General features: G+C 39.6%; 1 protein-coding gene across 1 annotated transcript; it reads right to left on the reverse strand.

Moving 5' to 3' along the window:
* Positions 1-8,452: 8,452 nt before the first annotated feature.
* On the reverse strand, positions 8,453-16,813 carry LOC102226072 (lipoprotein lipase-like). The gene is made up of 10 exons (XM_023339901.1): positions 16,539-16,813; positions 15,622-15,827; positions 14,140-14,319; positions 13,559-13,670; positions 12,602-12,844; positions 11,939-12,181; positions 11,207-11,327; positions 9,973-10,155; positions 9,776-9,883; positions 8,453-9,677 (listed from the first exon to the last, which is right to left on the reverse strand). Exons 1-10 carry the CDS (start codon positions 16,642-16,644, stop codon positions 9,626-9,628), a joined length of 1,554 nt encoding a protein of 517 aa, XP_023195669.1. The 5' UTR covers positions 16,645-16,813; the 3' UTR covers positions 8,453-9,625.
* Positions 16,814-21,599: the final 4,786 nt, after the last annotated feature.

Genomic DNA, 21,599 nt, shown 5'->3' on the forward strand with positions numbered 1-21,599 from the left:
CAGTGTTATATAATCCAGATGACTCAATACAAATAGCAAATGCATGTCATCAGTCTGATATCTCAATGTAAATCACTGGCTCTGTACAGTTTGTTGGTGGTGAGTCTGGACAACAGAAAAATCCTGGCATCAAATCAGATCCTCATTTGCTTTTATCTGTCACTTCCTGACAGTGACGATTCTGCAACCACCCAGGGCGGCATCTGGCAGGGAACAACATGAGATATGAGAGATCATCCACGCTCCCCGCTTGTCTCCCTGGGTCCTCAAATCGTCCACCTGAATATTATCTTTGATAAATCAAACACATTCTCTCATTTCCTAGCTGTTATCTGCCTATAATCAAACAAACTTAAGCTATAGGAATTAAATGTTTTTCTTATTTTCCAGTTCAATTTGTTTGCACAATAGACAGTTTGAAGGTTTTCATTCAGCTTGTCTTCCACACACATTCTTTGAGAGAAAATGAGGGCAAAATCACAACAGCAACAAACTGCCAGTGTAAAAGTTGTTTTTATGATGCATTTTGCTCCAAACCAGCAAGCTGATTATTGTTTCTACTTTCTGAATGTTTTGTCAATAATTCACCTCATTGTATGAATAGCTTTGAGCAGGTAAAGATCCCAGCTTATCCACATTACAGATACAGATTTTTATTTAATTTAAAGTCCAGGTTGATTGAAGTGAATAAGATTAAAAAACAGCTGTAGTTCCTAGTTTGCATCAACTTACAACCTGAGACCATTGATCTACTTCAGATAGCATTTTACTCAAGGCTAAATGTAGTTGCATGCTGTTGAAAGACAACATGCTCACAGATGAGTGAAGGCACTTTAATTCACTGCTGCTAATTTCGTTTCCCAGAGTTCTGGCACTGGATGCAAGACAAGTTGGGCAGGAGGCCAATGAGGTGATGGTTGAGGTCCCACAGTTATTGGTCCAAAGTTCAGCTGAACATTAAAGTTCTCATGATTACGCCTACATGCTGGAAACAGCCTTCATGTGACTTAAACAGAATAAACAAGTTAAAATTACAACAACAAAAAACCCCACTATGTATTAATGTGTAGTTGTTACGCCTCCAAGGTCTAGCGGTTCAGGGGCAGACACATAAAAAATGCTTCTAGCTTGTGTCAAAACAATCTAGAGCAGACACAAACTGCTTAACTGAACAAGCAGAAACAAAATATACTGCTCAAAAAAATAAAGGGAACACTCAAATAACACATCCTAGATCTGAATGAAAGAAATATTCTCATTGAATACTTTGTTCTGTACAAAGTTCCATTTGCACAACAACAGGTGAAATTGATTGTCAATCAGTGTTGCTTCCTAAGTGGACAGTTTGATTTCACAGAAGTTTGATGTACTTGGAGTTATATTGTGTTGTTTAAGTGTTCCCCTTATTTTTTTGAGCAGTGTAGTTCAAAACTGCCTAAAAGCAGTTACAAGCATCAAAGTTGGGGGACAGTTTAACAAAACCTCTTCCTACTAGCCACCAGAGCCTTTTATATGGTGCAGGTGGGGCTCATCGACATCTGATTGGCTTGACAATCATCTGCTGGTCCAATGGAGTAGCTGCTCTCCTGCAACAGTAGTTTAAGAATCAAAGTAGCTTTAGTTAATATCAAGGTTTTAAGGAACATGTTTAAAGGATCTCACATTACTCAAAACTGTACACATTTACACTGAATAGTAGCTTTGATGAATATATATAGTTTTAACCACAGCATTTTGATTTTATATACACATTGCTATGTTTTATTTAAGAACATTATAGTAATATTCTGCGATGGACTTGCAACCTGACCAGTGTGAACTCCTCATCTCCAATGACTGCTGGAAATAGACACCAGACTCTCTGCACTAACGCAAGACTAAACAGGTTTAGACAATGACTGAATGATTAGAAAGTGATATTCTGCCAGTTAGTGTCCTTGATAAGACACATCAGTCTTTATGTATAGGGTTTGCACACCAACAAAGTGATAAGAAGACAGTGAAGAGATTTTTAGTGAGCTCAAAAAAGAACTTAAATGATACAGACTGAATGAACCACAGAGGAAAAGTAGGAGAGAAACCACTGGGAGAGTTACAGGAAGATCTGACTGAAATGGCAAAAAATAAATATAAATATATAAGTGTTGTGTAGGTGACGATTAGAACAATGAATAAGTGACTGATGCACTGATGCAGAAAAGCTGTGAAGGGAGAAAAGAGTTGAAACACTGAGACAAACCAATGAAAGATGACTAATAATGTAAACGTCATAAGAAATGTGGGAGCAGAAAAAGATTTGCTCACTTAAAGAGTTACGTAAATAAATCTAAAATACATATAAACAAGAAAAACTGCAAAATACCAAACCCTAAACGGAAACTCAAAAGAAGTTCTCATGTCCAGTAAGGACATTTGTCTCAAACTTATTCTGGAGAATCCTAAGGTGTTCACAGTCTAGAGGAGATTAATGTTCTCTTCAGAAAGTTCTGGTTCAGGTCCAGAACTGAAGGGTTCCCTGAAAGCCTCCAGAGATGTGTGTCTTCATGTGATGCAAACTCCCAGTGAATTACCCCATCTGCACTGATAAGGCCAGTCAACCTATGAAAGGAGTTGATTTCAGCAGTTTATATCCAGGATCCATTTCATTCAGGCATCAACCGAATGTGAGCTGGACTCTGTCATGGCTGACAGAGAAGTTCATGGCCTGGATATGAAGACAATGTCTGGTTTGGGAACCTACAACTTGACTACATGAAACATTTTGTTTTACAAATAAAAATATGTGTGAGTTTGTTGAGATGTTAATCCTAGAAAGTAAACTTTGTAACTTTGGCTGTTATAGCCTGAAATAATTACCATGCTGTCAACACAGAATAAATGTTTGCTTGGTTTCGTTTGGCTAATGGAAAGAAAGTTTTCTTTAAACCGAGAGTCCTACACAATTTTATTCACACCTGAAGAAGTACAGCTCACAAATGCAGGGCAGCCTTCTTCCATTAATGTAAGTAAGTATGCTTTTGAGATGTTGCTCCCGGTGAATGCCAGCTGGCTGAAGAGCTGTTATCCTTCTTCGAACATGTCAACACTTTCTTCGAAAAGCAGTGACAGCATTTGTTTTTCCACCACTGGTGCTGCAGTTCAGATCCGATTGGTTCTGGGCTTTGCAGGGGAGAGACTCTGACTTGAAGAGGAGAGGGAGCCGAGGAGGAGCGTGAATCCGACGCCAGAGCTCCGCGGCGAAGATTTACAGGCTCCTGGAGAGGCTCTCATAAGTTTGCAGAAAATGTCTCTTGATTTTATGATCTTCCAGGACTTATTTCCAAATCTTATTTCTAGGAATGGCTTATGGTGTTGTTTTGCGCAAATCAGATACAGAGAGACCAAGGAGAAGTAAACAGTATTTATGGGTTTCATCCTGCTATTTCACACAAACACTTTATAGAAAGAAACCAGTTTAAACATTTCTCACATGTACACAGCTGTAAGTTTAGTTCATGTGGTTTTCTTAATCAGATGCAGTTGAGCCCAGAATTATTCATACCCCTCTGCACTGTTGATGTACATTAGAGATATTTTTACGTCACTGTTTTACTCCTTACTCATTGACATTTTTGCTCAGAAGACTTGTTGCTGTTGCAATTAAGAGCAACAAACTTGTATGACATATTTCAGTAACAATTCAAAGTGCTTTATATGATGTAAACATAAATATTACATTAAGATCAACTTCATGTCTGAAGCATACAAACAGGTCAACAGTCTTTCGGGGTTGATGCGGTCCGTCCAGACAGCTTGAACTTTTCCGTACACGTGGTAATTTTTCAGTCCGGTCTTGTTGTGGTAGTTCAGTAGAGAACATGAGCATGTGTGAATGTTTGTCTGTGTTCAGCTTCTGTAATAGATTGATGATTGGTTCAGGTTTTGCACCATCTCTGACTCCAGAGTAAAGAAAGATCAAAATGAAAAATCCTCCATTGTTGAATCCCATTATGGTGGTTTAAAATAATGATACTTTGTCGTCTGACTCTTTGTTATGCAGGATTAACAAGGGTGCATTGCACTCACTGGAGACGGCAACTTACGGTCTTTTATGGCATCCACTAATGAACTGCCCGCAACTTGAGGTAAATTTATAAAGCTTTGGTGTTGCTCACTAACTCGGGCCAATAACTGAATCTCCAGAAGTTTTTTCTTTATGTGGGATAGTTGTTGTTTGCGGTTGGTCTATGCAAACCTTTTGGAACAAGGAGATGAAACCATTTGGCCCAGTAAGCCTTTAGTCCCACTGCCTTTTGGAAGCACACATCCATAGAGACAGATGGGAATCCCTGTTGCTGGAGGAGACGCATGCGAGTCAACTAGAGGGCAAAGGAAGAAAAACTCGAGCATCTTTGCATCTTTATGAGTATAATCAGCCTGAAAATATGTTTGGCTTACATCTTCTGGCCAGCTTTCTCTTCGACTGACTTCAGCTTCCTTCCTCTGAAACTGTGGATGTTTACTTCTGAGCAGCGAGTTTGTGAATTTAGCTCTTTCTTTTCACATGTAGAGATTTTGATGAACAGATAAGGGTTTTATGTGGTGTTTATTGTCTGGCAATGTTTTGTGAAATGTTATAAACTGATAAAATCCCGATTTATAAAGAGTGAAAGAAGCAAATAACTCAATGGTAAATCTCTCAGTGCTGATAATACGACATGGCCAGATGTCTTTTATCATTTTGGATTTACTCTCCTGAGTATTCAGGCTTGGAAAACTTGTCAGTCCAAGTGAATGTTTTTGTCTGGATCATATTCTCACTTGAGGATCTGATCAGCTCCAAAGCATCTGTCAGCTGAAGGTTGGATCTGACTTTGAGGTGCCTGACCACCACATTTTGCCAATGTAAATAAGTTTTTTAAGACTCTTCCAACTGATTTCAGTTCATTAACTTCATCCAGTTCCCAACTTTCCAGTTTTATCTCAAGTCGTTAGAAATCTCTTCAACAGGAGAAAATGGCTGACAGCAGTCCTGGGTTTTCATATGGCCTTTTTTGCATTAAACTTAATTTAAGGCCCATTTGTTTTCAAAGCTGTGGTGAGATTCCAGAAACTAAAAATAAAAAAAGTGGTGTTGAAGCCATCTGACAAAACAGGAGAAAAATCAAGTTACTTCACAAAATATATGAAAAATTGGCCATAGTTGAACATTTGGATGAGATTTAAATTTGACTTAAAGTAGAGAAGAGGATCACATTTATCAGACATTAAGTGATAAAAGTTTCTGTGATAAGAGCAGCAGCCTTTGACAGACAAAAATGCATTTTTATTAAATTTTTTTTATTTTTTTTTTTTTTACAATTTTGCTATATGTCACAAATTGTTGGAAATAAACAATAGTGCCTAACAATAAAAAACAGGAAAATAAATTGACCAAAGTTCTTGTCTATTTCACATTCATTAAAAACTCTCCCCTGGTGCAACATTTTTAATATCAAATCCTTTAAAACCCAGACCAATTTGTTGAAACTAATTCAACTATTTATGGGCCGGGATGAATCCCAGATGTTTCAGGATCGTGACGACATGAATCACCGAAGGCCTACTATCTCCTGGTGTGACTAAGAGTTGTTAAACAACTCAGCACTTAACACCACTTATTTTGTAAACTTTTTCCAATCAAATGTTGTTCAGGGAAAAGTAAAAAACAATCTTTTCCAGCCCACAGCTGGAAAAACACAAAGCTTGAAATCACAACTTTAAGTGATATTTGGACAGCTATTAACAGTGTTTCCCTGATTTATTTGCCTGAGTTGTGATGTTCTTAGATTTTTTTTTTAATTTGTCTTTTTATTCTTTTTTATGAATGCCATGTTGTGTTTATAACTTTTAGAGGTGTTAAGTCTATTATTGTCCCTGCAGTGCCTCAACTCCTCTTTTGTGCTTGGTTGAACTTTGCAGAATTTTTCTTTTTGCTTTTTCTGGTCTATTTTTATGTTGTCCATCAGTTACCTAACATGTTTTTACTTTTGTTGATACACAGGATTCTGGACCATGCACTTTTGCTCTGTCTGTTCTGGTTTCCTGATTGTATTATTTTCAGGGAACATGATAAACATGTCAGCCGCTACGCTGATGACACCCACAATTATTAATTAATCATTCCTTACTGACCAAATGAGTTAGACAATCTTTCATCTGGTTTTATAGGTTCAAATTATGTTTCAGGATTTTTTTTTCCCACTCATATTTGTCATGGTACAGTTCATTACTTTTAGACAGAATTGGTTTTCTGGACCACAGCGATGAAACGTTGGACATGGCATTGTCTTTCCGTCAACAGGCCTTTGGAAAAGCAGCCTTTTATCAGCATCTCAAGCTTCCTGCACCAAGCAAAAGCTAAAAACGTAAGCTTTCATGTTTTTTATGCTGCTTTAGGTGCACAAAAATCATCTCTTAAGAAATAGTGCTGCAATGGATCTGTCAGCTTACAGATTTTCTGTTTTTTCTTCACAGTGTCGCTTTTGTCACATTTAAATGATCATCAAAAAATTATCAGATAAATATACCCCAAATAAATACTAAAGGTTTACAAATCATCATTTAATTTCAGAAAGGAATAAAGTTATTTAAGCGTTAAACTGGTCCCATGTGAAAATGCAGTCACCACTCTTGGTAAATCATAAATAAGTTGTAATTAACCAAATTAGTTGAGTTCAGTGACACCAGCCACATGCAGGTTTGGTTTTTTGAGATTGTTACGGTCTTAATGGGTTTTTTATGGTTTCTGTGGTTTTGTTCCGTTTTTCATGATTTTGCATATTTGGGCTTGTTTCCGTCTTTTTGTGCAGCTCATCATAATTTCTGCTTAGTGCTTTTGTTTCATGTTCTTGTTTTCTTTCATTTTCCAGCTTTCCTTTATTCCTGGTTTATTTGGGAGCTGCATGGTAGAGCTGCAGTCTTCTCTGTGGGCACGAAGTTTTTAATTTGTCTTGTATCATCCATAGTTTGTCCTATTTGCAAGTAATTTTGTCTATCAATAGTCTTTTATTATTCACATTGTTTGTTATATAGTTTTGTATATTAAACAGATATGGAAATCTATTTAGCAAAGTTTACAATTAATGTCACAATGTTTAAAATTAACCTTGAATGGTGGTGCACTTCTTAAAACAGCTGATTGGCATCAAGAAGGCTTTGGGTTTGATCCCTAGGCTGGGTTTGTAGGTTCTTTCTCAGACTCAGACTTTCTCTCACAGTTCAGATATTTGCATCTTAGGTTTCCTTGTCTCTCTCCGTTGTTTCCTTGTAAGTGTGTTTATGTTTTTTTGTGTTATCTTGTGATGGACTGGTGACTTCTCCAGGCACCAGGAGAAAGGCACTGGGCCCGTTGTGACCTTACATGGAGAAGTGGGTATAGGCAATGGATTGATGGTTTTCATATATGAAGTGCAAACCCTTGTCAAGAGGAAGCTGAGCACTGACCAAACCATGAAATAACCTCAAATAACCCATGTATCACGTGACTGAGGAGGGAGATTTTTTTTTTTTAAGTTCAGACTTTCTTCTGAGTGGAAAGCTGGAATGAAATAACCCCAGGTCTTGCTTCTTATGAAATGATGATTGCTTAACATTGATGTTTTCATATTTTTAACATAACTGTGAACCAGTCGAACTTTAACCCATTATTTACTTGGCACCAGCTACGGACACCAACACATGGTACTGACTGTCCTGACTGCGAGGAAATGGATGTCATTGAGCAGCTGAAATGAATAACCCAGAAGCTCTACACCAGTTAGCAAAATGCCAAAATCAAGCCATTTGCACATAGAAATTAATATCTGGTTCTGATTGGAACCAGGCTCTCAGAAACGTTCACCCATATTGCACATAGTGATCTTTAGTACTTCCTGTAGTAAATTTGATCTGTTTTGACCCGCGATTCTTAGCCAGACACCCGTTTTGGGTTCGTTTCAGAATCTTGGCCTGCTGGAAATGGAAAAAAGCTTCTAGATATTTATGAGTTTGTGTGCATACTGCAACCACCTTTGAAATCTCTGGAAGAGACTGATGGCCACATTAGTATCTTCAGGGAGTCCTTCATGAACCAAGCCTTGGTGAATTTTATTATTGGTGTTTGGAGGTCAATAGCTACACAGCCTCAACTATTTTACAGATTACATGAAATTGTCTTCACGAATTTCCTGATACTGGATAAGAGCTCTTACCCTCATTATCTTGCTCAGATTTGCAGAAGCTGTCAAATTGTTGAGAGGTGAGTTGAAAAGGCATGTATATTCATATTTTGTTACAATTTAGAGCCTGTTTTTTCAAATATGGAAGAAAATCAGGATCCACCTGATGAAAACACCACTTACACAGCCCCTAGGCAAACGTCTGTGCAAGCCCACAGTCCAACGTATTTATAAATTCAATCATTTTTCAAAAGCAACTTGAGCAGGAGAAAATATCTTGATCTGGGGTGTAGCTCTTTATTATACCATTGCTGGGCTCTTTCTGTGAAACAGTGTACCGGATTCCGGTTCATTTAAAAAGTCATTGCTCTCAACAGCTGGCTCTGTCTAACCAACGCTCCCAAAGCTTTTTCCATCAAAAACATTTTAAAATGCTTCATTTATAGAAATACAAGCAGCAATGCAGCCTGCCAACATATATTACAGCTTCAATATACAAATATATAAATGTACAATCAATAAATACAGTGTGAAGTCGTCTTCTTGAAATGTATGATGAACATTAAGGCTTGCTTGGTGATTTTTTTTTTCTTTTAGGTTCTATTTGTGGTTCTGCGTAAACTATGAGTTGGAACTCTGTTTCTGGATAATTCAATGAATCGCTGTGACTTACAATACTTAAAAATACTGAAATGAAAGAATGCAAATCACTAATACGGTGCAGTTTGACCATTCTTGACATCTTAAATGCTGACAAATTACACAAAACGCAGCAAAATCAAAGAACAAACAACACTTCAAGAGATTAGGTGTTAGCATGTGGCTCATGTTCAAAAGGAAAAGATCGCTGATGCTGATTACAGTATTTACAAGGAACACTATGATCGACTTCAGTAGATAGCAAAAGTTTCTTTGGTCCCTGTCGATTGTTGGTAATTAGTGGTTAAAAAAAAGTAACTGTGGGCACAAAATGGTTGATTAAAAAACAAACAGAAATGTGCCATGATCATGCCTATCACTAAGAATCATTTACAGGTTATCAATAATCCCAGTTCACATAGGCAAAGGAAACACAACATTTCAGGGTTCTGAAATTACATCAAAGTGAATAAAAACAGCTCATACACGATACACAAGCATAAACAATGATTACAAAGCAGCAGTAGCTACTTAAAATGGACAGTTGTTTAAAAAAAAAATAACAAGCACATCCTCAAAACTGAAACCAGTAACTTTTTTGCTGCAGCAGAATTTGAAGAGAAACACAGGGAGTCAGAAGAAGACTGATTTCATAAACTGTGGATGAGGTTTGGTTGGTTTCAGGGCAGAAGTAGGAAGACAGGAGCATTCACTAAGTGTCCAGGTGTCCTCAAATGGTTCCCGAGTGTTTCTGTGTGCTGTCCATCTTTGGCTGCGCAACTAGAGATGGATGAGGATTCAAGTTTTCTTCAAGCCTCATTCTGACCAAAGAGACTACCCTGCGTCTTGAGTCTGTGCATCCTGACGGGAAGAAAAGATGAAAACATCAAATTCAATGCTGATCAAGGCTTAGGTTCATCAGGATTGAGTCTGTTGGGAGATGAGTGACGGTAACTTACTGTCTTTCTTTACGGCTCAGTGTGTCTTCTTTTGACTTGACAAAGACTGCATTTTCCCCTCCCCTAACAAGGTAAGCAAACTCTCCTTCCTTTGCGTTAAAGATCACCCTGCAATCACACAGATAATATATGTTCAGTCAACAATAAACATTTAATTCTTGAGTAAATGAATGTTTGTATAAAGACATAGAACTCACTTGGACTGAGTCTCGCCACATTTGATGCGGAGCTTTCGGAGGTGAAACTTGCTGCTGCCCCAAAGGTCGGACCAGCTGAAAAGTGCGTCTTTCTCCCAGCGAATCTTGACGATCATCAGGTCACCGATGTCCACGTCGGTGGTGATCAGGAAGGACGAGGTGCTGTTGCTATCAAGGATGGGCCTGATAGGTTAAAGAAGGAAATATGTTCAGAGATTGGCAAATTTGATTAGTTTTATTACATGTAAAGATTCACTGAGAAACTGGCTGCTGACCAGAATTCTCTTCACAGTAGAAGTAGTGACTGAAGGAAGGAGGTTGAAAGTTAGCTATTTTTAGTCCCACTGAGTTGTTGGAGTCATAAAAGGCCTAAAAGCTGCAGGAAGCTTAGGTAAAGTAAGGGTGTACCTTTGCTACAGGGAAAACAAATGGACAACTGGTTGCATTTTGTTATGCTAACCAAGATAACTCTGATAGTCGCTCTAACAGAGGATGCTAGAAAACCATTTAGATTATCCCTTCTGCAATCCTTTTGTCTTTGTTTGATGATATTAATTAAATCCTGTTTAACTGTGAAACATCACCCATTCTCTAACTAACACACTGTTTCGCCCCCTTGGTGTCCTGCTGTACATTATTAATGATCGACCGTAGAAACACTGCTAAAGGAAAGAGCAGTTTTACTATCTAACATAGGTGTAAGATCACATCTCTTTCCTCTCAAATATTAAGTTGTTTTTAATGTTAAAACAGCAATTATTTGTTTTAAATGAATATAGAGGGAAGAAAGGAATATATTTTGTTGCAGTCCACTTCTGTATTTTGAAGCATACAAAATTTATTAGCAAACTATAATCTGTATGTAAAGGAGTAAATTAAATACACTTTTTTTGTATTATTTTTGCTCTGATTTTATTTATAGATACCCTTATCCACAAACATATATCCACAATATGTTTGTGGATTTTCAATGATGCAAATGAGAATTTTGTTTATTTTAGTTTACCATGAGCGTTTTATTATTAGGACAGTTGCGAGTTCAGTTTAGTGTTCTTGGTAAAAAAGCTGCTCATAGTTTTTCAAAAATTATCTAAAACCAGAATTGGGATGTTCTCACAAAACCTGAAATCGGTCTCAGTCCCTCATTTCCACCAACATATGCAGATGAACAACACTGTTGCTAAGTCGCATGTCTCTGTGACGCTGTGTTGTATGCTCAGCCTCATGTACGTACAGGACAAGCGGGATGTCCTCCTTCTCTCCGTGGGTTCCGTACAGGGAAATCTTGATTGGTTGCTCACTGAAGCTCTGTTTGTCCTTGCTGAAGAAGTGTGCCTTCACTTGGTAATGGAAAACTGCAAGATGGAAAGAAGATTCACTGTCAGTGAAATTATATATTCTTACTTAGGCTTTATTTCACCTTTGTTTAGAGCTTTAAACACAGATTAGTATATTCTTGTTTGGCTTCTAGCATGCATGTGCAGACCCTTAAAAGCTCTTGAAACAGCTTGCTATTTATCAAGTAAATGTTTACACATTTGCTGATTTGTGATTTCTCAAAAGTAAAACTTTTCCACTGCCAAAGTCATGCAAAGTCACCACTTTACTTCAACATACTTTAGCAACTAAAATACCCATGAGCTCATGAATGCACTGAGCTTGCTGTCCTTGTGAAGCTGTATTAAGTTTCCACAATCACTGTCAGGTCCAAGGAGACGCATTTACTCTAACCGTATCGAGCCGTGGTAGCTAATAATCTGAGGATTACTTTTAATGAAGGCATGTGCACAATTTAACTCCCAGTAATGCAGACTAAAGAATGTAAATCCAGGAAGACTTTTCTACTTTTCTTAGGTGTTACATAGATCTCCTTTCTGTACTTGCAGTCAACATTCAAGTACAAATTTCCCTCTCCATGAAAAAGTCAGGTTTACTTTAGTTTTACACCGTTTCTATGGAGATTTACCTTTGTAAGGCATCATATCCCGAGTCTTGAGGTACATCCTGGCACTGCGGGTCATCCGGACCTTGTTGATGTTGTAGCCAAGCTTGTTGCATCGATTCTTCCTGCAGCTGAGGCACATTCCCTTGTTGAAGGCGTCCTTGGAGTTGCAGCGGTAGGCCATGCTCTGCTGCTGGGTGTTCAGCAGCGAGTCGATGAACAAGTGGATGGAGCGCTCATGGGAGCATTTGATAAGCTGATCCATATCTGCACACAAGAAGGCAAGAAGGCTCTTTGGTTTTTGCAGATAAATGCTGGTGAAGGCAGAAAATTACTTCCTGGTGTTTGTTCTCCTTTTTTCATTCATAGATAGTCACAAAAGAGGACCCAGAAGGAAAGTTCTGGTTTCTAAAAGCATGAAGCAACAAAATATCGAGGAAATACACTTGATATTTTGCTCACTTTGTGTTTTTAGTTTGGAATGTTATGAATGGAGGCAAAAACACTTTAACCTGCAACCATTTGTTTTAGCAAGTACCTCACTGACTTCTGACAAAGTTAAGAAACTGTTAAGAGACAAAAATCTCTTAACAATATAGTATTCCTAAGACTGGTAAACTTTTAAAAAAAGCTAATTTATGCACATCTCATTATCTCTAGAAGCCTGGGAGGTTTTGAGTTACATACTTTGGAGGCCCTTGATCCCTTCTGATGCAATCCCCAGCAAGGTATTCTGGATGTCACAACCCGGCTGGAAGGTTCCTCCATTAGGGTAAATGTCAATATGGCCCACTGGCCTCTGGATGCCAATGCTGCGGTCTGGAGAGCCTCTGGTATTGGTGTGCAGAACGTCCACAAACTGAGCATCGCCTCGGGACAGAGTGCTCTGATCGTCTGCGTGCTCAAAGGTGGGACCGGCGGGATCCAGACCTGGGCACGAGAACAAAACAATCGATTAGCTGTGGAGATAAACATTACTGGAGATAAAATGCTACCATTTGCAACACGTATGTTTCAAAGCATTAAAGGCTTGAAAGTCTGTACTCAGTCTGACCTCCTTCTGATTTGTGCAGGCAAAAAAGAAAACAAGTCTGATGGTGCTTAATGGCCCACTGCTCTCAGATCTAGTAAACACACCATTATTTGAAGGAGGTCAGAGAGATTTTAAAGCTGGATCAACTTTATAGAAGCAAATTGGAGCTCTAAATCTGACACAAATTGGCTGCATGCACACACACAATGGAGGCCTGGAATGGAGAGGCTGACAGACTCAGACATATATACATGAAAGTATGCATCAATAACCTTAAAAACTCAATTTAATACTAAAATAACCAAACAGAATGTTAAAACAATTTTGAGTTGCAACATTTTCACAACTTTACTGAGGTCTTTTTTTAAATTTAGATTATAATCCAAGGTTCCTAATATGTCAAAATTGAATTATTTCCCAGTCAATTTTTCAAAGTTCTCAGCCGCCTTTAACCATTTTTAGCATATAAATAGCATAAATCTAATACTTTATATGAAGTTATGTCATTAACGGATGGATTGATACTAAATCTAAACTGCAAAACCCTTATATCAAACTGCTGACTTTTTCAAACTGTACAGAAATCCTGGTAGTCATTTAGCAGGAGTCACCTGTGATCCTGCTGATCTTATGGTCAGTGAGATCTCCAGCAATGCCAGCCACATGTGCTCCCAGACTGTATCCCAAAAGATGAATCCTCTCCCAGGGCAACTGCAGCTCTTTCTGCAAAGCAACAAAACAGGTGAGATGTGTGCAAAGAACGCCTTAACACAATCAAAAGGGAGGCCTGCAGAAATGCAAGCTGTACTTGGCCAGGCTTTGAAGCATTCTGCCCAAGGAAGGATGTGGGAAACAATCCAGAAAAAGGATTTGGTGCAATTTCATGCTATGCCAAATTCTAGACTGCTTTTAAAGTTTGAAGTTGCGTAAATAAAGGGAAAGCTTTAGGCTGTTGCAAAAGCCGTGCCCTCGCTAACACTAAGCCTCGCAACGATAGCCGCAGACATGACTATAAAATGTGTTTATAGCCATTTAAAATCTCATAGCATAGACAAGCATAACCACATGGCCTCATTGGAAAGAGAGGCCATGTGGTGGCCGATTTTAGTCGATGATCTGAACTCATCATAGTCACATGTTATATTTACAGCACTCAAAAAACTAATGCAGAGAGGGTGATCCAACAGCTCACCTGCAGCCATGTAACGAACTTGGCCACATCTCGGCCAACCAGCTTGGTGTAGGCTGCGGAGGTGGGGTAGTGCTGGTTGGCGCGAGTCAGCCAATCCACCACGATCACGTTTGCAGTTGGCACGCGCTCATACAGGGCAGACACCAGCTTGGGCACCCAGCTCTCAAACATCCCTGTTACCTGCAGGGAAAAACATAAAAGCAGCAGGTGAAACTGTGATCTGCGTATGAACAAAAAAAAGAAAGAAATATCTCGTCAGGGCATTTTGCAAAGGTTTGCAGATAAATGCTGATAGTCATGTTTTGTGCTGTTGATGCACAAAACATGCATCAACAGCACAACAATCTTATTGTGCATCAACAATTCAAAGAACTGTGAAACATAAGATTGTATTAATGTAACCAAGTAACATCAGTTTCTCATCGAGTTTGCACTGTCAAGGAATCAACTGGTATGAGAATCTTCACTGTGCTAAATATGAGTAATAATCCTGAACATCAACATGGTGTAGTTGCTTTGAAAAGGGAAGCAAAATCACTCAAACTGCTGCTAAGATTATATAGCATATAATAGTTTGAGTATTGCTATCACAACTTTTGTATTTTGCATCATAAATATTGACTGTGCACTACTTCCTAAGAGGTTATTGGACAGTATTTTATCCCTTTTGGTTTGCCATTCTGCATTTTAAATGCCTCACATGAAGTGAGCTGGTTAATTAGTCAGGCTATCTGCTCTGATAGCCAACCTGAAGTCAGCTTGTGACCAGACATGCTGATCACAGCAGTGTGTGACTTCTTCATTTTCCACATCATAAACTGCCTGTGTTTTCTGAGATTTTAACCATTTCTGAAATATTCCAAATTTGTCTTTCTTGTAAGCAGAGGTGTAGAAGAATTATTTTCGTCATCTGACAGGCAGTGAACAGCAGCAGGTTAAAGGACAAAGCAGAGCTGTGTTTTCTATATCTCAAACAGCTGGAGAAAACTCAACCTCTCTTGCATTTACTATCAATATTTCTTATTAGCACTGAGCGAGATCATGTTTTCATTCACGTATATGTAACAAAAAGTGTTTTCTATATAGTAACCAGTTTTTTTTTTTTTTACTTCCATAGTAGTTTAGCTTGTGCTGCAGAAAACATGTGGGTGACAATGCACACATGCTCAGGTTAATGTCTGAGGTCAGCTGCCATATGGCGTGATGTATCCAGCACTGCCTCTGTGTTCTGTTGGAGACTGGCCAAGGTATCATCAGGTTCAAATTGTGCAGCATGACTGGTTTTAAATCAAATTACAGCAGAAGATGCATGCATGGACTGTGTGCTTTTCCCCCTGCACAGCTTGTGTTTTTTGCCATCATATGTTGGAGGATTTTTTTTTTTTTTTTTGTCTCAGTGTCTGTGATGCAATTTTAGCTTGCACTGCCCAAACATAGCTGCGCAGAAGCTTTGCGTACAAATTTAGTTTCAGTGTTACTTACCGTCCAGCCATGTATCACAATGAAGGTCTGGGTTTCTGGGTTGAACGCGCACTCGGTGATGGTTTCTGGTCTGCCGGCCACCATGTAGCACATGTCATCATCCGGGAGCTCGGCGGTGCGCAGGGAGAACTTGGACACGATGTCAGTGAAATCCGTCATCCATTCAGTGGTGGTTGGCACAGGTGCATCGGTGACTGTGCTGTTTGCTGTTGCAAAACAAACACCAACGGAGAGCGCGGCGGATCATTGGGGTTAATCTGTTCTGTCAGGTTGGACAATTAGGATTTGTTCACAGAGAAGCATTTTAAATGCTGGTTGGCTGATTGCTATTAAAGTAAATGTGCGTAAGTTAATTGTGAACGACATGGGGTTTTTTTACGCAAAAGTGACTGAATAAGGCGTGACAGTGTCGCCCCCTTTTGTCCTTTCTGAATCTTTACCGGGAAAACTTCATTTCTTGACACACGATAGCATTCCTACATTTTTAATTAAACCAAATAACTGAATGCGGGTTTTTCAGTTTCCCTTTAAATGAATCGTTCTTTATGGATCGGAGCGAGTGTTAAAAAGAGTCGGTCTAATTAAAATTCAACGCTCAAACGGTGCTCAAACAGTTGTGTTTTTATTATTTAAAGACGAATAAACCTTAACATCTAAATCAACTTTAACCAACGTTTCCTCCCTCTTCTTATCTATCCTCAGACAACAACAAAAAAAGCTCCTGCCTGCTGCTTTTCGCCACGCACAGATGGAGCTGAATGCAGATCTGCGCTCTTTTTACAGACGGATTATTACCGGTAAAAAGTGGAGCCGCGTGCAGCAATAAACCTGCTGTCCACATATTTATCCCCTGCACCTGTTTCTCGTTTTGTTCTGTTTGAAACTGTATGTCTCGTCAGAATAAATATGGTTCTTACCAAAAGCAGTCGAGTTGGCGGTGGGTTCAACATCTGAAGAAAAAGTTGCATGGATGTTTCCCAAAGTTATCCAAATAGTCACAAAGCAAATCATTTCTTTTCCCATACTGTTACTGAGTTATTCTTTTGATTTGGATTTCCTGATTTTAAAGTAATTAATATTATTATTATTATTTTGGTTGGTCGAATAGTTGTGGATCCACTTAAACCCAAAGCACCGGTGACAAAGTGGTGTGCTGTTTGCGGTTTAAGGGTGAAGTTGCTTATGGTCTGTAACAGTTGCTGCTGCAGGTCATCTTAATGGGTGGCTTATTTGAATACTCAAGCGTGATTGGCTGGAGTTTTTAGGGGGCGGAGACTAAACGCTGTCCCAGCTCTAAAAAAAAAAAAAAAAAAACCTAAGGAGGTTGGTCATCCTGCTGTGAGGAAAGCGGGGCCCCTGGCAGCCAAGCAGAAGGTTTCATTTACAGAGCACCATTAATGTCAGCTCCCAACTGTCCGCATGTCTGGTTTTAGTGATTACACGACACTTTCCTTTGATCTGCTGCCAAAATGATGTGGCAATAGGTATTTTTTGTCATGCATTAGGATATTCAAAGGTTTATAACTAATTTAAAAAGCACTTTTTAAACAAGTTAGAGAAAGAAAACCTAATTCCTTGTGTTTGTAGGAAACATTTTATTTTTAGGACAGCAAGGTTGTTAGCACTGCTGCATTGCAGCAAAACAGGATGGAATCCTGGCCAAGACATTTTCTGCAGCAGGTCCAGTTTCCTCCTCCAGTCCAAAAACATGACTGTTGGGTTAAATTACCCCTTGAATTGGTCCTTGGTATGAGTGTGAGTGTGTGTGGTTTGGTTGTTTGTTCAGTGTATATTTAACTGTCCTGTGATGGACTTGTGACCTGTCCAGGGTGAAGCCCAGCTGAAACCTTGCAGAGATATAGTAGTAGGCTTAGACAATGGATGGATTTACACTCAATTCTTTCATTTTATAAATATCTAATTCTGACAAATTTGACAATGCCAGAAGAGATGCACCCAAGAGACCTGCAGCTATAATTGCAGCATATGTAGCACGGATTTTTATTTGGTTTAAAAAAACACATACAGTATGATCATCTAGATCAGGGGTGGGCACTCCTGGTCCTCGAGGGCCGGTGTCCTGCAACTTTTAGATGCATCTCTACTTCAACACACCTGAGTCAAATAATGAGGTCGTTAACAGGACTCTGGAGAACTTGACTGCACTTAGGAGGAGATTCAGCTGTTGGATTCAGGTGTGTTGGACCAGGGAGACATCTAAGAGTTGCAGGACACCGGCCCTCGAGGACCAGGAGTGCCCACCCCTGATCTAGATACTGGACACTACTAAGTGTCAATAGTTTTTGAAAGGCACTGCAAAGATGTGCAACAAGCTCTAAGCAGAATCTTGAATGGCATTAAGAATTTATTAGTGGGAGATTATGTCATAAGGCAAGTTTTCTCTATTTATTCAGAACTATTTCAGTTTTCTGTTTGGTAGAAAAATCCAAACACTGAACAGCCTTAGTAATTCATTTTTTCTGACCCATGTTCACCACCACCAACCCATCACCCACCAGCCACATCAGCAACACATATTTCCCTCATGACGTATGCTGTACTGTTCATCTAAATTTTAAAACTCATTCCTCTGTAGTAGCTCAAAGGTCCCCAAACCCAAGCAGAACAAGTGATGGACATTTTCTGGCAGAAAGCTGCTCCACTTCCTTCGGCTCCTTCATGTAATAGAAGTGAATCAGGAGTTTGGGGAGTCCGCTTGGTCAGATCAGCTTTAAGCTGTGAGCCATGATGAGGAGACATGCAGCATGAACCCATCAGAAAACTTTTATTGTTAACCATCTGCTAGAGCACACTTGTCAAACTCCAGTCCTGGAGGGCTGGTGTCCTGCAACGTTTAGACGTGCCTCTGCTGCACCACACCTGAAAAGAATACCGTAATTAGGTCATTAGCAAGGCTCTGGAGAACTGATCTACACAATGAGGAGGCAATTAAGCCATTTGATTCCGGTGTTTTTTACTGTGGCACATCTAAAGTCTGCAGGACAGTGGCCCTTTAGGACTGGAGTTTGACACCCCTGTGAATCTAGAGTGTGGACACTAATCAGAAGCAGTCTTCTTATTCTGAGGAAAATATTCATGGTCCAACTGGCAAAGCTCCACTGCTCTGTGGGGCCTCACTGTAAGTGTGGGGGCCCCAAGCAGCTGCTCTGTTAGCGTGAGCATCAAGTTCTATGGCATACGCCGCTGTAGTTGCATTGTTACCCACTGTAGAAGGAAGACAGATGTTTCCTGTGTACATTGAAAAGAGGCAAAGGTTTAACATCACTTTTTCATGTTGAGAGAACTGTGTCACCTGAAACACACGATTTATGACTTTTACTAACTTCAGAAATTACATAGAAGACAAAGCTGAGAGCAACAAAAAAAGATTTTTTTTTAAAAACTGTCTGTCTTTCCCCTTTGTAAAGAGGATGGGGCATTGTTGTTGGTGTGCTTTCAGACTGGGGCCCACTGTCTGATAATCCGTCCATACATTCAGGATCTCTCACATACATGACAGCTGTGTGGGTGTGGTACGCAGTTCCACTTTCTCATTGGCTGACCAAGACTGAAACGTTTTCCAGAAGAAACCCTCATACCTCTTGAGAAGGACATTCTCTCCTCATATCAGGTCACGGGAAATAAAAACAAGATGTGGATTCAGACACCATGCACACTCTGTGCCTGAGCTTCAAGCATTTTGCCCCGTCAGTTCAGGGAGCCAGCTTCAGTACAAGACGTGAGTGTGAGTTACGAGATTTTGAGTTTAAAATTGACTGTTGTCATTACATCACCCTGAAAGCAAAAAGCATAGACTGATGGAGAATATAAAGTAGAAGAAGCACTTTTATGATATTGCTCAGAAAGATGCCATGTTTCTTAACTGTGATAATAAAGTGAAATGTGTCAAATGTGTTGTGCAGAAACACAGACATGTGACAAACCCTATCCATCACAATAATTCAAATTCAAAAATACTTTATTGATCCCAAAGGAAAATTAAATATCACCCTCTTGTCTTGAATGCTGCACAAAGCTTTTAACCCATGCCTCTTTCATTTTAGTCATTCAAAACCCCAAATTTTCTTTTTTAATCTTTTTACATTGTTTTTATTCATGATTTTTGCCACAGAAAGTCCAACACAGCTACCTTTTCTAAAAAGTACCGACCTCAAAATTTGGCATAGAATGGATTTGCGACTCGCAAAACCTTGATTGGGAACATACTTGAGGTGACAAACTAAACAGTTTTGAGATCTTTAGAAATAATCTCAAATAAGAAAAATGACAAAAAGTAAAAGTTAGAGAGACACTGATCTATGAAGTCAATTATTCTTCTTCTTTGAGCCCATCGGAGGACAGTGAGGCACAGTCATATTGTAGTAACCATTTTAACACTATCTGAGCTTTGGGACATGGTGCATTATCCTGCTGGAAGTATCCATCAGGAGATAAACTGTGTTCATAAAGTTAGCAACAACTCTCAGATGGGCTTTGAGTTTAAATGAGGGTCACTTGGTACATAGGAACCTAAGTAACACAAGAAAATTTCCCCCACATAATAACACTACCAGCAACTGCCTGAACTGGTGTTACAAATCAGGATAGATTCATCCTTCCCTGTTCTTTTATCCCAAATACTGACTCTACCATCCAGAAGATGCAGCTGAAAATGAGGTTTTCCACACCAGGTAGTAATCTTCGTGAACTTTTGTGAATTGCAGCAGCATCAGTTTCTGGTTGTCTGCCAGCAGTGGCTCTACAGCTGCTGTAGCCCATCTGGTTCGACATGTTCTTCATTCAGAGCGTATCCATTCCGCTCCGACCTCTGACATCAACAGGGCGGTTTTGCCCAGTTTGAGTTTCAGCGAGTTTCGCCTCATCGAGATGCCTAAATGCTGTAATCTAATTGGCTAAATTGCTATTTGTGTTAGGTTGATCTTAGGTAGCAAGGTCTACCTAAGATTTCTTGCCCAATAGCGTGTGAGTCAATTCTGTTGGCAAAACATTTCTGACCGGTCAGGTCATGGGGTCACTGTGGACTTGTTTTCTACTGACACACATCAGAAGTCGAATGAGCAGCTCACACAGGTTGATGTGAGTCACCAGCAGTCATGTGAACTCAGAGGTCCAAGCTGCTTTGGAGGAGTCAGGGGACACAACGTCTAGCTGTTCTGTGCATCTACTGTAAATGACTGCAGCATGTCTGTATGTGTCTGTGGAGAAGGTAATGCTTATGGGCCGAGCAAAGGGTCCAACCCAGCGATTAGACAGAAGAGAAACGCCTATTCCTTAGTTTGTGATTCCAGGTTCGGTCTCTGCTCAGCTACATGACCGAGGGAAAGGCCAGCAGTGATAACCGGCTAGGCAGAAATCCTGCGACACACACCCAGCCTCCAATTTATGTTGAACTTCATAGACGTGGTTTTGTTTTTAGCTACTTTACCCAGACCATTCTCAGCTGCTGGGAAGTTGTTGTGGCTCAGAAGAAATCATGTCAGATAAATACGGTGAAAGCGAGCAGGTCAGAGATAGCGAGGGCCTCAGAGGCCAGCAAAGACAGCTTCGTTTTTAAGCTCACAAATCACTCAGTTTGCTCTTCCTTGAAGGAAATCAAAGGGATCTTGATGGGAAAAAATACAGATTTCCTCCTCTTTCCTGTTGCTGCTTTTGTCACGAGACGCTCACAAACCCAAAGAGAGCGCATTTGTTTCACATTTATCCCATCTGCTCAATCTGACTGTCTGAAGCTGCTTACCAGATCTGAGCCGCGCATCCAACCCCATAAATACTATGTCGGCGTGTGCCGAGAGTTTCAGATCTAGTTGCAAATATTTAAATTAGCAATAAATATTTTACATGTGTCTCTTTGTTGCCTCTCTCATGCCTGTAGGGCTTCCATGTGTTTATAGGATGTTAAAATCCTCCCAGGAGCCACTCAAGCTCTGTAGGTGAAGCTGCAGGTGCGGCTGAAGTCT

The sequence above is a fragment of the Xiphophorus maculatus genome, chromosome 9, assembly GCF_002775205.1.
Source record: "Xiphophorus maculatus strain JP 163 A chromosome 9, X_maculatus-5.0-male, whole genome shotgun sequence".
In the NCBI taxonomy this organism is placed as follows: domain Eukaryota; kingdom Metazoa; phylum Chordata; class Actinopteri; order Cyprinodontiformes; family Poeciliidae; genus Xiphophorus; species Xiphophorus maculatus.